Source organism: Penicilliopsis zonata, assembly GCF_001890105.1.
Source record: "Penicilliopsis zonata CBS 506.65 unplaced genomic scaffold ASPZOscaffold_1, whole genome shotgun sequence".
In the NCBI taxonomy this organism is placed as follows: Eukaryota; Fungi; Ascomycota; class Eurotiomycetes; order Eurotiales; family Aspergillaceae; genus Penicilliopsis; species Penicilliopsis zonata.
Window position 1 is genome coordinate 1,619,646 of NW_019208911.1, and position 15,106 is coordinate 1,634,751.

The 15,106-nt window shown below is 51.5% G+C and overlaps 7 protein-coding genes across 7 annotated transcripts; 4 read left to right on the forward strand and 3 right to left on the reverse strand.

The window, feature by feature from the left end:
* Positions 1–615: 615 nt before the first annotated feature.
* ASPZODRAFT_148435 (hypothetical protein) lies at positions 616–2,285 on the reverse strand (the record flags this gene model as incomplete). The annotated part of the gene is made up of 2 exons (XM_022725371.1): positions 616–839; positions 902–2,285. The coding sequence occupies 2 exons, from the start codon at positions 2,283–2,285 to the stop codon at positions 616–618; spliced, it is 1,608 nt and encodes a 535-aa protein (XP_022585583.1).
* Positions 2,286–4,622: 2,337 nt separating this feature from the next.
* ASPZODRAFT_138197 (hypothetical protein) lies at positions 4,623–6,548 on the forward strand (the record flags this gene model as incomplete). The annotated part of the gene is made up of 1 exon (XM_022724425.1): positions 4,623–6,548. One exon carries the CDS (start codon positions 4,623–4,625, stop codon positions 6,546–6,548), a length of 1,926 nt encoding a protein of 641 aa, XP_022585584.1.
* A 543-nt stretch (positions 6,549–7,091) lies between these two features.
* ASPZODRAFT_138198 (hypothetical protein) lies at positions 7,092–8,228 on the forward strand (the record flags this gene model as incomplete). The annotated part of the gene is made up of 6 exons (XM_022724426.1): positions 7,092–7,129; positions 7,261–7,540; positions 7,612–7,686; positions 7,747–7,859; positions 7,923–8,137; positions 8,200–8,228. 6 exons carry the CDS (start codon positions 7,092–7,094, stop codon positions 8,226–8,228), a joined length of 750 nt encoding a protein of 249 aa, XP_022585585.1.
* A 343-nt stretch (positions 8,229–8,571) lies between these two features.
* Positions 8,572–10,048, reverse strand: ASPZODRAFT_138199 (hypothetical protein; the record flags this gene model as incomplete). The annotated part of the gene is made up of 2 exons (XM_022724427.1): positions 8,572–9,887; positions 9,952–10,048. The coding sequence occupies 2 exons, from the start codon at positions 10,046–10,048 to the stop codon at positions 8,572–8,574; spliced, it is 1,413 nt and encodes a 470-aa protein (XP_022585586.1).
* A 275-nt stretch (positions 10,049–10,323) lies between these two features.
* ASPZODRAFT_127083 (hypothetical protein) lies at positions 10,324–11,662 on the forward strand. The gene is made up of 2 exons (XM_022721648.1): positions 10,324–10,624; positions 10,707–11,662. Exons 1-2 carry the CDS (start codon positions 10,431–10,433, stop codon positions 11,254–11,256), a joined length of 744 nt encoding a protein of 247 aa, XP_022585587.1. The 5' UTR covers positions 10,324–10,430; the 3' UTR covers positions 11,257–11,662.
* Positions 11,663–11,736: 74 nt separating this feature from the next.
* On the reverse strand, positions 11,737–13,692 carry ASPZODRAFT_127085 (hypothetical protein). Its single transcript, XM_022721649.1, has 4 exons — positions 13,325–13,692; positions 13,120–13,247; positions 12,974–13,061; positions 11,737–12,884 (listed from the first exon to the last, which is right to left on the reverse strand). The coding sequence occupies exons 1-4, from the start codon at positions 13,584–13,586 to the stop codon at positions 12,184–12,186; spliced, it is 1,179 nt and encodes a 392-aa protein (XP_022585588.1). The 5' UTR covers positions 13,587–13,692; the 3' UTR covers positions 11,737–12,183.
* A 238-nt stretch (positions 13,693–13,930) lies between these two features.
* Positions 13,931–14,677, forward strand: ASPZODRAFT_127086 (hypothetical protein). The gene is made up of 3 exons (XM_022721650.1): positions 13,931–13,993; positions 14,054–14,136; positions 14,210–14,677. The coding sequence occupies exons 1-3, from the start codon at positions 13,955–13,957 to the stop codon at positions 14,499–14,501; spliced, it is 414 nt and encodes a 137-aa protein (XP_022585589.1). The 5' UTR covers positions 13,931–13,954; the 3' UTR covers positions 14,502–14,677.
* The last annotated feature ends 429 nt before the right edge of the window (positions 14,678–15,106 follow it).

Consider the following 15,106-nt stretch of genomic DNA (forward strand, 5'->3'; position numbering starts at 1 on the left):
ATAATTATGATGTTGGATTACTTATTGGGTTGTCTCCGGTAGAGGGAGAGAATGGGCATTTTATATATCCGGAGGAGGCCTGTTCAGATCACAATCAAATATACATAAAGACCTCTATTCTTTTGTTATTTTCCTTGTCTCAATAAAGAATCTGTCAAGCATAGAATGATAACAATGGTTGAATAAATGGAATTGGTGTTGGATATTTTTTCATTGATGGGAGCTTTGTTAATAAGGCCATTGTCTTAGATGAATAAGAAGAATCAATAAAGAAGTCAGAATAAAGACAATAACATGAGGACAATGAACATAAAAATGTATCGGATCTTGAAACAAGCCATCCAGACAAAGAAGTATCACAGTGGAACTCCCATGTATTGAATGAATGGGAAGATCAAAGAGAGACAGATCAGATCAGATTCTTTGTAGAAAGAGAGGAGTATGAATTCAACCCCATCTACTTCTATTCCACTCTATATACCCAATACTAATCTATCTACCTATCATCTAGTTATACCCCACCTCCTCTTTGTCTATTAACAATAGTATACAACCAAACAATACTCTGGTGGTACACCCATCACACCAATCCAAAACCACAGCAAATCCAGTACATCAGATCGAATCTCTCATCTCGAGGAAGGTAATATACCGCTGGTTGGTCCACTTGCGACACGACTTGCCCCAGTAGATCATGGGTAGCGTCAGCATGATGATTGCAAAATCCAACACTCCCAGGGCGATAAAAGTTGAGTTAACGCCGTGGTCAAGCCAGGGTTCCGCACAGAAGGTGAAAATGCACGCGATGATATTGTTGATGAAGGAGATGCAGGCCATTCCTGGTAACATTAGTCAAGGGAACTCAAAAATTAAGAGAGAGAGAGAGAGGGAAAGAACTGACCTTCTAACACGCATGAGCTGTAGCATTCGGCCGCATAAGTCATGCTCAAATCCCCGACACAACCCCATCCAAAGCCAATGAATGCCAGACCAACGTACGGGACGGGCCATGACCAGCCATGCCCAGTTCCGAGGCCGAAGAGCAGCATACCCGCAGTGCTAATGAAAGCACAGGGGATCAAGAACCAAAGCCGCTGCTCGGCTTCGCGCATGCCGCCATTGCGCCGCGCAGCCCACAGGACGAAGATGTCAGAGAGATAGCCACCGTAGAAACAACCAATCACCGCCCCGATGATACAGGGGACCTCCATGATCCCGACGGCGGCATCGCCGTAATACCAAGGCCCTTCGATCCAATTGTCTTCCTCCAGAGTGAGGTAGAACGACAACCATGCGTCTTGAGCGCCCCATTGAATGCCAGAGAAGAGGATGGCGGGGAAGGTAAAGAGACGAAGCGTATGGTACAGCCGTGAGACGTACTGCTTGAACCCCGTGCCCTTGAGGTTTGATGCGGGCGTAATGATGGCGATGCGCTGCCAGTACGACTTGGGTTTGTCCTCAAGCTCGGTCACATCGGGAGCGATATCAGAGCCGGTGTTGCTGTTACTGTTCATCGGGCCTACGGCGGTCCCATCTGCCTCCTTGCGGGCTAGTTCAGGATCCTCCTCGGTCTTATTTGTGCAGTGAATGATCGGGGTCGCGTCCTCGGGCGGGCGCTCAAAGACAGTCTCTTCGAGGGTAAAGTAACAGATCACGATGGTGGCGGCACCGATAATAACTGCCAGCCAGCCAATCCAACGCCACCCGAGCGGACTATCAGCAACGTAGCTTGCGATCAACGGCCCCAGGTAGGTACCAATGGAAGTGGCGGCGACGTAGAAACCAATCACCCGGCCGAGTTGGTGTTCATAAAACAGGTCTGTCAGGGACAGCTGCACATTTGCCTCGGCGCAGGCCTCGGACGCTCCGACGAAGAGTTGATTCCAGATGGAGTCGGAAGCGTTCTCAACCTTGGCAAACCAAATCGCACCGACAAGACCACTCACCAAACAGATCAGGTAAGTGATACGTCGGCCATACAACCAAGAGCTCGGGGAGAGGACGTAGGTGGCCACTCCAATGGTCACGAAGAGAATGCCCGCACCGGTGTTCTCGCTCCCGTAGGAGATGCCCAATTCCTCATTCTGACCGGTGGAAGCCGATCCGGCATCGTTCGACGTAGCGGCAGTGAGACCAGCAAGGAAGCAAACTAATATCGCATGCCAGTACTTGCGTGGCCAGGACCAATTGAGCGGGTCGTTGGGAGATTTGGTCGGAGTCGGGGAGAGGATGATATCTCCATGGTCGACCAAACGCCAGGTGCCGGGAATCTCCTCCTCATCCATAGCTCTCTCAATATCAATCACAGATGTTCTTTATTTTAATCTTGTTCCAAAATGCGGCCAAGGGCAACGTTAGGGAGGCTGTCGGTATCGATGTGTGGTCGACAAGCAAATTTCGCACCCAGATTTGCGGCGCTTAGCAAACCATTGTTGCTTACGGGCAAGGTCAATCGTATTCTTTCGGTAGTGATGAACAATAATACGACTAGAGTTCCTCTTCCAGCTCCTGCCTCGGCGGCAGGAGCTTGTCAAGGCTCGTTCAAGCGCGAGTAAAGGGAAACGACGAGGAGGTCCGGTAAGGCGAGCTGCTGCGCCCTTGAGAGTTCGATTGCGTACAGAGAGTCAAAACTGTCCAGCGCACATGATATAAAACGAATTGTGATGGGCGAAATAAACCAGAGACTCGAGAATATATGTCGCACAGAATGTGGCGTGACGAGAAAAAAAATCCGGTCAAGGAGGTGACTTGTGTGCCCAAGGAAAAAAAAAATAGTGTCGGAAAATCTGCCGAAGACAGAGAGGCCTTAAGTGGGGAATTATTGCCATCGCCCCTCGCTGATCTATCATTAGTGATAAGGATAAGATAGTTAGTAGTAGTTAGTTAATTATCGCATCGTCATTGGTAACTGTCAGGCAATGGTTCTTCAGGATGGCATCTCCCTAGAATAAGTGATTCTCAACCGCTATTTGATTGCAGCACGGGAATCACGTTATGGGTAGCCTTAGGCAGAGAAGTCACGCGACTACAGGCTAGTGAGCAGCGAGCCTGAGGACTCAAAAGCTCTCAGGCGGCAATGTCACTTTGCCAGGACATCCGCTGTCTGTCGTCAAGCACCAGGGCCATACTCGGTGTAGCTGCTGACAGCCAAGGATGAGGGGAGCAACCGCCTCATTCCAACCGGTGAGGAAAACTCGCTGCCTCACCAACCGGGATGCAGAGGGGAAGGGTTTCAGCTGGGAGGTGAGGGAAATTCTTCAGCCTCAGTCATCATCTTGTATCGCGGCTCAGGGCGAAGTGCCATCGTTGGTGGCTGTCAATAAAGCGTGGGTATCGCTTCGCGGCACTACATCGGTTTTTGAGTGGTAGAGATGTTCGTTCTGGCTAACAATGAGCAGTCAATGGATATAGTTCGAGACGCCAGAGGCGAAAAAGAACCTCTGATGCTGGCTAGCCAAACCCTTCCATCGACAGCGCCCGATTCAAGGGTCATTGAGACGACTAGGGTTGCCCCGTGGCTGAATAATGGTGTGAACCCTTTTAGACCTCTGGAGGGAAAGATGATACACTCCCGGCTGACAGCAACTAGGATGGACACCGGTTAGCCATCTTTTTCTGGATAATCAAATTTCATGAAGTCCGAGCCTTGATAAAGCGGCATTCGACAGGGATATCTCCTGGTTACCAGGGAGTAAACACTAGGCAACAGCAATACTACTACTCTCCTCGGTCTTCAGAGTTGAACGAGGCTTTGCGAGCATGATGGTCAACCCTGAAAGATTGTTGGTCTTCTGTTGCGATATTGCTTTCCGCTGACTCTTGGCTATTTGGCCTGAGGATACGGAGTAGTCGCGGTAGTTCCTCTCTAGAACACTATCCTTGGTTGCATGCACAGCCTCTCCGCTGAGGCTAAATCCCTGAGGTATCCTGCTTGCCTGCAGTCAACGATAACAGGCCTAGGCCAATTCGACCCAGAGTTCTGACCATCTGTGGCTGATCAGAGCCATCACCTGTCTTGTTCACGTTGTTCGGGCAACGCCCGTCCTATTGATGGCTTGCTGCGGGGCGTTAAGATGACGGGCAGGACAGCGATCGTTGGTTGCCAGTAATACAACCTCAACGCGCTGAGCCGCAAGGCTTCAGCCAATCTTGATGCATATCCTGGTTTTCGGGTGCATTTTACCTGCATTAGTGCTCGACTTTCACCCGGGCGAGTCGTGATTGCAGCCGAGCCTGGGGGGTTAACTCAAGGCAGTATTGTTATCTATCAAAGTGCAACATGAATCAAAAGAGTGGAAGCAAGAGAGTTGGATTTGATATAGAGCGGATATCTTCCTTTCATCCAAAAACAACAATCTGCTCTAAATTTGCATCTCGTCTATCCTCCCGACCAACTGTTCTATATGAAGAGTTCTTGTCATTACTATGATGGCTTAATGCTTTCTATCTTACCACCTTTGTCCAGCATTGCTCCCAGAGTCTCCTTTCATCCTTAGCTCTTTACACACTCTCCGTTCTTAACCAGAATCCCTATATATTTGCGTTTCTCCATACGCTGCTATCAACTGCAACGATCTTTTGACATCGATCCTATTCACCTTGACAGCAAGAGCAAGACGAAAATGAATCACCACATTCCTATTTCTCCAACCCACGTACCTTCATCCCATGGTGGGGAAATCTTTGATGACTTTTGTGAATCGGTATCGCTTCCTCCGAATTCAGTCCGGCCTGGCTCTCGATTCGGGGAACACGCCCCTACAGGCGCCACCTTGGTCGACCAGATGGGAAGGTTCAACATCAGAGACAATGAACTCCCGAATCACAGATCCGACACGGCTCAGGTCAATAATAGACTCCAGGGGGTTCCCCCTATTGGCATTGGCACTCAGACTACTTATTATGAAGGCTTTACCTTCTCCAAGGCCGAGCCCGAGGTGCCCGGACAAAAAGCTAGCTGGACCCGCGCCAACAAGATAAAGATGCGTCTCAGTCAGAACGACTTGGCCAAGATGGTGCAAAAGAAAACCCGCAAACACTCTGCTGCTAAGCAGTACCAGGGACTTTCTATTTTGAGGCGTGCTCATGTGGACCGGCTAATCGAGGAACGGCGAAGAGAGTCTAACGATCCGAAATTTGAATGGTACTGTGCCTATGTTAGCACTGACGAGAAGGCTTTCAAGGGTAAAGGTGCCAGGCCTGGAGACTACGAAACCGTATCCATGGACGTCATTGTTGCGCGAAAGTTGCGGCCGGGTTTCTCCATCATCAATGGAAGCTCTCCGCACGCTGTCTTGGGCGATCTTGTCGATCTAGATACCCCGATTAGGACGAAGGAAAGAACTTCCAAGTTTGACAATCGTACTATGGAGACTGGCCATCAGCCATTCAACAAAGTTCCAGGAATCGGCGGTCTATTTCCAGGACCCGGAGGTCATCCTCCTCAGCACGTTGGCGGTCCCTCCCATTCAGGAATGGGACGTGGTGCTACCCATCAGCATCTTCCGCCGCAGATTCACCACCAGCAGGCCTATCCTGGGTCTACCCAAGTCCCCACTGGGCTTCAGCCGGCGATGAATAGACCTGGTACATCTGGTCAGGGTCCACAGTCTCAAATGGCATCAGGGGGCATTCACCAATTGCCTCAGAGGCCTAACAATATGGGTCCTCGTCTAGGAAGAGCGCCACTCGGACCAGAGGTGAATGGACGTCCTGATCCCAGACTGTCAGCTCCTCATGCACCTCCCCAATTTCTTCCGCCTACGCATCAATTCGACAGCAATCAAGGCCACGGGAAGCCCAATGCCGCTACTAATAAGCCGGCCCACTCTCCTCGACCGCCGCTCAAATCTCCAAAACTTGCTGCACAGTCTGTGGACGACTCTTTTTCCGACTGTAACAGCGATGCAACTGACGACTCTATGTGTTGTTCCACCGACGGTAGCTCCGTCACATCGGTGTACGAAGACGACTTTCCGGACAAACCAGCTCAAGCACGCGGCAGTCTCCATCAGCGCACGCAATCTCCAAAGGAGGGCCGCTTCGAGCCTGTCTATCGCACCCATTCCCGCAAACAACCTTCCAACAAACATATCACCGAAGGCAGGAACTATCGGCGTCTGTATCCCGCGGGTCAAGTTGACCTCATCCTCGAAAACAGCAGACTTTCGCGTAGAGAGGGCAGGATGGTACGGGATCCGGAAGTTCCTCACCGAGGACTGCAGACACGGCCAGAGATCATCAACCACGACTCCCTCTACCAGGCGTATGACTCCATCATTCCTTCCCTGGATCCAGACCATCCCTTCAGTGACAAGGCCAGGGAGCGTCGAGCCCTAGATGACCAGATCCGGGCCCGAATCCTCGAAGATCGGGCGGACGAGCTCCGACACAGGGAGCGAGAACTCGAAACCCGGACTCGGACGTTTGAAGACGAGGTCCGATACATGAATATGATGAACCCGGGGCGCCAAATGCCTCTGCGGGAACCTTCGGTGCGCTCTGCGTACAAATATTCGAGCTATCATCCTCGAGAAATATACTACTAATGTGTATCATGATTTATGACCCCTCTTTCTGTTTCTCTTCCACCTTTCCGTGCTATATTTTTAATACCATTTGCTTTCTTCACTTTCACTATTCTATGATGTCAAAAAAAAGAAGAAAAAAACAAAACAAAACAAAACAAAAGTCCGGATGCAGCGTCGGTCTGCTCCAGTGAAGCGTTGGGAGTGGCTTCTTCCTCTTCTTCAGTTCGGTTTTTCTCAGATCAGTCTGGAACAAGATCTCTATGTTTTCATATCAGGATGTTTCATATGCAATTCGACCCATCTTAACAAGCTTTCCATTCCTTTCGGCCGTGTAGATCCCCTCATGCCACCGAGATATTCCTCGGTGAGCTTGTAATTGTATAGCCGCCTTTATCGATAAAGCCTGCCTGCCCCTGCCCCGCCGACTTTCGCCGCATTCTGTTCCCGGTGACCTTCTCTTCTTCTTCTTTGCATCTCAACCTTCCATCCACCACGTTGGCTTTCTTCATTTCCTTGCTCAGAACTCAGAGGAGATATCTCTCATCCCAGCATACCGCCAGAATGCCTCGCCAATTCTTTGTCGGAGGTAACTTCAAGATGTACGTTCTTGTCCTGCCTCTCCCGAGAGTGCCCCGCAGCTGCCCCTCGGAATAGCATCATACCATCAATGATCGTCGTGATGAAGATGAATATCCATCATTGACCGTGGTTTCTCGCCGTGAAAAAACAGGAACGGTGTCGGCGAAAGCCTCACCAACATCGTCAACAACCTCAACTCTGCCGAGCTCGACCCTAACACCGAGGTCGTCGTCGCCCCCCCGACTCTCTACCTGCAGCTGGTTCGCCAGGCAGCCAACGAGAAGATCGGGGTCTCTGCCCAGAATGTCTTCGACAAGCCCAACGGTGCTTTCACCGGTGAGGTCAGCGTCGAGCAGCTCAAGGATCTCAACATCAAGTGGACCCTCATCGGCCACAGCGAGCGCCGGGTGATCCTCAAGGAAGACGACAACGTATGGACCTGATTGATTGAATATTTCTTTTCTTTCGTGACGATGTTTCTCTGATGATGATGGTATCCTAGTTCGTCGCCCGCAAGACCAAGTCCGCCATCGACGGAGGTCTCAGCGTGATTCTTTGCATCGGTGAGAGTCTCGAGGTAGGACGAACTCATTCTGTCAGGAACAACAAAGTACATCCTCTTTCTCACACAAACTAGGAGCGTGAGGCCAACCAGACCATCGACGTGGTTACCCGCCAGCTCCGCGCTGTTGCTCAGTCCATCACCAAGGAGCAGTGGTCTAAGGTTGTCATTGCCTACGAGCCCATCTGGTATGTCATAGACAGTCCCTGTACCCTCACCAAACCAAAGACCCTACCGTACTAACAGATCAGGGCCATCGGTACCGGCAAGGTCGCCACCACCGAGCAGGCCCAGGAGGTCCATGCCGCCATCCGTGAGTGGTTGAAGACGGATATTTCCCCTGAGGTCGCCGAGAACACCCGCATCATCTACGGCGGCAGCGTCAGCGAGAAGAACTGCCGTGATCTCGCCAAGGAGGCTGATGTCGATGGCTTCCTTGTCGGTGGTGCCAGTCTGAAGCCTGCCTGTACGTTTTGGAACCCTTTCCTGATCCCATTTGACATTTCCGTGCTAACTTTTATTATCTAGTCGTCGAGATTGTCAACTCTCGCGTGTAGATAGCCAAATATTTATTTCGGGTACCCGCCAAACATCTATTTCAGGGCAATGATGAAAAATGAATCCATGAAATTCCAACCTGTCGGGCAGGTGGTATATACTTAAATGACAGAAATAACAGATATATCTTTAAAACTGCTTGGTAGATGTAAGGCACTGGGACGCATATCTGAATTGAAACCCAGCCAACAGTTCCAACCAGATCAAGAGAAATATTGATAGAAATGGAATGGACATTACAAGCCTTATTCTTGATATACTGCAAACAAGAAACTCGAACAGGCTCTCTACAATTATGGTGTATATACAAAAAAAGGACCTCTAGGGACCCTGGTTATATAATCATGACGAATAAAGAATTGACACACCTACACCCCGCCAATACGACGGCGGATGTCCGCCACCGGCACTCGAGGTTGACCCGGCCGCCGGCACAGACGAGCAAGAAGGGGAAAAGGAACCAGGACCGAGCCCGATGCCGGCGCTGACCAACAATTCCTTGATTCTGCCTTCCCAGAGCAGACGGACATTCCAGGACTGGTCAACACGGATCTTGACGACAGATTCACCTGCTCCATCTTCCTTCTCGCCCAGGAGAGGAGTCGTAGCAGGCTCAAAAGGTGTTGTTGAAGGTGATTCATGAATAGGGAGAGCTTCACCGCGCATCTTCCGTCGGGCCCATTCGAGGCCATCGTCACCATCCAGCGAGGAGCGCGCGGGCGTCTTCCGGCCTTGTCGCCAGAGTTCACAGCCAGCCACCATTTCGCTCTCCCAGCTATAGACGTTGAACCCGAACCGCGAGCAAAAGGCGAGGTTAGGCGATGCACGCACCGAGTACGTCGTGGATAGGGAGCCCGTCAGCGGCGTGAGCGTTAACGTTAGGGTATACGGGAATGTGGATATCGGACCGCCGTGGTTGCCGGTGAGGGATGGAGAACCCTCCGTGGCGGCTGGGAGGGTACTGAATCTCAGGCCTGTCGACATGCCCACTAGCGAGGACACTGGCGAATAATATGCTTCCGCCCCTGCAGACAGGAGAGACAGGCGTGCAGACGATTGATCTTGTGATTTGCGCGGATCAGGGCCGAAATTCCACAGGCCGCGCCACCCGAACAGGGTATTGTCTGTGCTGAATAGGTACTCGTTACTATACTTGCCCGTATTGTGCGATAGCTGTGTCAGGAGAGAGGCCTGAGGCGCGGATTTGGACAGCGGGGGGCCTTGCGTGGAGCAAACAGCTAGCGACAGCTGCATCGTCGGCGAGAGGCGACGCAGAAACAACGCATTGAGCGTAGTCGGTGGTGGCAGATGCAAGGTCGCATGAAGAAGCGTGGCTTTCCGTCGTGTAGATTCCACTTCATTGTCTATCTTGTTCCCGCTGCCGACGCTATTGATATCACCCAACAGGGAGTCCCATCCCCAATCTTCCACAGGAGCGACGGGCGGTTGGACCTGACGGTAACCGGGAGCAATCTTGCGAAGCGGTATCAAGGCGCTCTTGCTTGCGGTATTTTCAAACGGCACAGTACTAAACAGATATGAGACCGATCCATCGATCAGCCCGACTGTGCCGAGTGTGTAGCTGGTTGCGAAATGAGGGGTCGACAGAGACGATAGATGGACGCGTAGACGCTCGGGAGTCGAAAAGTCCAGAAGAGCTATTGAACAGTCAGACACAAAACCCCCTTCCAAAAAGCAGTATTTCAAGTCTCCTTCACATACACTGCGCCGTCGCCGTCAGCGACGAATACGAATTCTCGCCATTCCAGCCGGTCGCTTCGGCGAAGGCGAGCTGGATGTAGTCCATGAAATCGAGCATGATTCGCTGCTCCGCCACCGCAGAAATACCACAGGACACCCGCACTGCCTAATTTTCATCGACTCTCTGCCTAGACATGGCTTGAGAAGCCGAGGAGTTCAATGACAACAGACTGGGCGACGATCGTGATGTCCCTCAAGAGTCAACAGCCGTCGGTCTAAGCTGATTCCCCGAAGCGGACTAGACCCGCTGGATAAGGGCCACGCATCAATGTTGCGCCGTTCCGTTATCAGAAAATCACGGGAAAAAAAATAATCGCCCAATTCTTGCCGACTGTGGAGAGTTGGAGATTAAACGCCATTTACTTTGAACTGGTCCTTGCAATAATCTTTCCTTGATTCTGTGTCTTTTTTTCTACTAGAATCCTCACCGGTACATCAAAATGCCCCGTTCTAAGCGCGCGAGGATCGTTCACGAATCCAAGACCGCCAAAAAGTCCCACAAAGAGCAGACCAGACGGCTGTATGCGAATATTCGAGAATGTGTTGAGGAGTACGACCATCTTTTCGTCTTTGCGGTGGACAACATGCGGAACACCTATTTGAAGGATGTACGGGCTGAGTTTGCGGACAGTCGGTAAGTGGTGGAGAGGTGGGAGGGAGACGAGAAGTCAAGTCTTGAGAGAAAATGGATTCTCTAACCAGAAGCGTTTTGATAGACTCTTCTTTGGCAAGACCAAGGTCATGGCTGTCGCCCTGGGCCAAACGCCCGAAAACGAAGCCGCAGCGAACCTGCACAAGGTGACACCCTACCTCACTGGCGCTGTCGGGTTGCTGTTCACCTCGCGGGACCCGGCGTCTGTGATCGGGTACTTTGATTCCTTCCGCCCGATGGATTTTGCTCGCGCGGGCACCGTCAGCACCCGCCCCTTCACGATCCCCAATGGCTTGGTGTACGCTCGTGCCGGCGAGGTCCCGGCCTCTGAAGACGAGCCGATCAGTCACACTATGGAGCCTGCTCTGCGCAAACTTGGCGTCCCCACCCGCCTGGTGAAGGGCAAGGTGATGCTGGAACTGACCGATGGCCAGGAGGGATACCCCGTTTGCAGGGAAGGCGAGACCCTCGATTCCCGCCAGACTACCCTCCTGAAGATGTTCGGTGTGGCCACGTCCGAGTTCCGTATCGACCTGAAGGCGTCCTGGACCCGCAGCGATGGTCAGGTCAAAATTCTGGACAAGGACGCTGGGATGGATGTGGACGCGGAGTGATCGCGGCCTCAACAAGATACCTTAAAAATTGGTTCCCTTTCTTTTTTTTTCTTCTTCTCTATACTGGGACATATCTCGGAGTTTGGCTAGGCGCTTTTCTTTTCCCTTTCCCCACCTTTATAGTCCTAGATTCTACGTGACGCATGATGATGGACATACACCAAAATTGCATTACATATAAGCTTACGACAAGATCATTTCCTTGGGAGAAAATAGTGCTCCATATCCTGAGCAAGAATGGAAAACAAGGCTATGCTAAGTACAGAAAGAAAATAATTGGCCTCGCCGTGCCTGGAAACTTTACAGGTGCAATAAAAGGAAGGTGTTGGATGCTGGCATGCTGCTATAAGAGCTTACCTGATCTTACCTCGTCGCCCCCGAACTTTTCTAGCCCACGACGATACCTATCCTTGTGCCTAAACTAACGTACACTGATTTGATACTTACCCTGACAATACTATAGTGGTCACACATGCCTGAGAAATCGATAGGAAAACAAGAGACATAATGAAAACGGTATAATCCGACACGAGACATGAGCAGAAAGGGAGAAGAAGGAAAAGAAAAGAAAAAAGACCTCCTTTGGCTAGAAGGTATGGAGTACCATCCGCATGAACAGTAGGCGTAGTTGTCATGTTTGGAAGTGGTCGAGGTCGGTGTCGGGGAGCCATGTTAGCAGGTCAGCCCGAGCCGCGGTAGGACTGTTGTAAGTAGAAGATGTGCTATTATTTATCCGTAGTCGGCATTCCGTGGTATATTCTGATCTTTCGCTGGCTTTCTTTTCCCACCTTACCCTTGGCAAAACAGGGGGGTATAATGCTCAATGTCAGATAAGACTACCTGGATACCCACCCACCCTTCCTCAGAAGTCAACTCGGTTGGTCAAGTAGAACGCTTTTTCCTGTGGCCACCGCGCAGTGATCCCTCCTAATACCTGCGTTTTGCACGAGGGTCTTCGTAACCATCATCTTCGTGGTGTCTCTTCCGGCCGTAGTCATCCCGACCACCGCCATGCCTGTCGCGGTCACGGTCACGATCGCGGTCACGATCGCGGTCCCTGTATCGGTCACCTTCCCTGTCTGTCATGCGATCGCGGTCCCTGTGCCTGTCACGCTCGCGATCACGATCATGGTCTCTTCGGTCACGCTCCGAATATCCTTCTCTAGGGCGAACGGGTTCGAGGTTGCTTCCTGTAGCGCCTCGTGGTTCGCGCTCATAGCGCCCGGCACCGCCATAGGAGGCGCCAAACCCTGCGTTCCGGCCACCTCCAGGTCCAGAGGGGGCGTTTGGCGGTGCTTGTCCACCTCCTCCACCTCCACCAAACCCGTTGCGATTGCCTTGATACCCAACACCTCCGCGAGGGCCGAATCGGTCTCCACGGTAGCCTCCACGGAAACCACGGCCTCCGAAGCCACCACGGAAGCCACCCCCAAATCCGCCAGGGCCTGACGGAGCATTGAACGAGCCGGGGCCGACGGGACGCGATGGAAGCGCCTTCGTATATCCGCGACCGCCAAGCCCACCGCCGAAGCGACGTGGTTTCCAGCCCTTGACGGTCCGACCGCGCTCAACGTCCACCAAAACCCGTCTATCTTTGATCCGAATACCATCTGTCTCTTTGTAGGCCGCTGAAGGTTGGAAAGGGTATCAGCACACGTCATACTTGAGGCCACCCTTGCCCGAATAGAATAGGATTCAAGTCAAGAAAACCCAGTACCTTTCATATCTTTTTCACGTTCATACACAATAAATGCATATCCTTTATGTGGCTTTTTGCTGTTTGTGCTGTCTTTGACAATGCGAATCTATAATGATATTAGCACGGCTAAGGAATGGTACCAAATTTTCAGGACATGACTATACCCTCTCAATAGGCCCAAACCTTCCAAATTCACGTTCCAGATCAGATTCTTTGATGTCGTAGCTGAGTCGCGCAACGAAAAGTGTCTTGAACGGATCACCTCGAGCTTGGGAGTCGTTGCTGGGGTCATCTGCATCATTCGGAAAAAATCATCACGGTCAGTATAGGCACTACCCCTCACACCACGTCGAGTGTAGGAGGACATACAAGTCTGCAGATCGTCTGTCAATTGCTGATTCAGGCTCTCCTTTTTCTCCTCCTTCTGACGCAGTTTGCGCTGGAACCAGCTCTCGGTGGCATTGTACGGTAATTCTTCCGGATACTTTTTGAAATCTTCGAGATACTGCGCAATACCGGAGATGGTGCTCTTTTGGATATCCTCTGGTGCGCGGTCTGAGGGAGGGATATAGCGAAGGGGCGGGCGCGGCTGGAAGAGCGCAAGCAGCGGAGGAGGGAGCTTGTCCGTCATTTTGCCCTCTCCAGCAGGATTAAGTTTGGTGAAATTCGAAAAATCAAGGCAGAATGAATTCCTCCAGGACGGAAGGTTTTGCAGGGGTCCGAGTTGTCACCGGCGTCCGGGATGGGTGATCGCTGAGCGGTCTACGCCGTACTGGCACGATGTAGTTTCGCGTTCCTTGCAAGTTTCCTGAGCTTCACCGAGCCGCGAGCCGCGAGTCGTGAGCCGCGATTGCCGCGACGAGACGCTGGCCAATCACCGCTCTACGCTGCTCGCTGGGTGCCGGAGCCGGGGAATGGTTGTTCCGAATGGGCTTGAATTGATGGATGCCGTCGTTGGATCTGATCGGAAAGAAGCAGACGATACGAATCGGACCAACGATGCCTGTACAAGGAATCAGGGCGGTGACCGCCGCCAGAGTATGTTTACTGAATCCATAGATCCTCGAGTGGCTCTTGTCACACTGCTAACGATTGCAGAACGGCGTCGGCGCTTTCATCCTCCAATGCAAACGCCTTGATTTACATTACTGCGACTGGGCGGGCAGCTCGCGGGGCATGGTGTGAGTGAAGAAAATTATCGGGATTTTGAAGAAAACAAGAAAGAGCATCGGACTGACCATATTGACTGCGCAGGGCGTTTCTGAAGCACCAACTCCCCGCGTTCGCAAAGGAAAACCCGCAGATTGAAATCCGTGTCTCCCCACGACCGCACAAACACCCCGTCCTACGAGGACACTACATCAACGGACGAGAGAAGGCGATCTGCGTACGGAACCTGGAGCCGGAACAGATTCTCCAAAAGGCCAACCTGCTGAAGGAGGCGAGTGGAGAAAAGTTGAAGAAGCAGAAGAAGCCGGTCACCAGTCTCAACGAGAGTGTCAGAGGCATCTGGTCACCTTACCACGGGGATCTCAAGTCAGTGTAGATACGCCTTTCTCGCGTTCCTCACGGTCTATGAACTCTTTCTCCTTTTTTCTTTTTTACCCTTTCCTTGTCTCTGGGGGTTGTCTTTTCCTCAAGAGCAATGTGTTGAGATATCAGAGGTGATGATGGTTTCCTTCGGCCCAGCAACTGCATTACTACTCCCAATGACTCGTGTTCTGTACATTATCTAGATAGTCTATTTGTTTCGTGCTATTAGCATCCATGTGAATCATACAAAAGCCTTCCCCGAAAGATACTGAGCTTCATTCGTTTCATTCGTTATAAGCGGCAAATAGTATGTACAAGACTCCATTGGGCCCCCGATGAAAACTTCAACGCTGGCCTTATGTATCCAAAGTTCCCCCGATGCTCCCGCAATGCACCATGGAACCAATGTGCTGTGTTATAGCCAAAAGTGAGTGGAAATGGAAAGAAAAGCCGATGTATGCGCCAGGGCTAAAAACGCCTCCTCTTGGATAATGCAAACTGGGTATCTAAATAAATGAACTGGGAGACCGATTCCCATTGATGTATCAGTCCCAGTCAAGGTGGACGATTCTCCTCCACGCCATGCAGCGTGAAGGTTTGAGACTGCTTCGGTCAGGA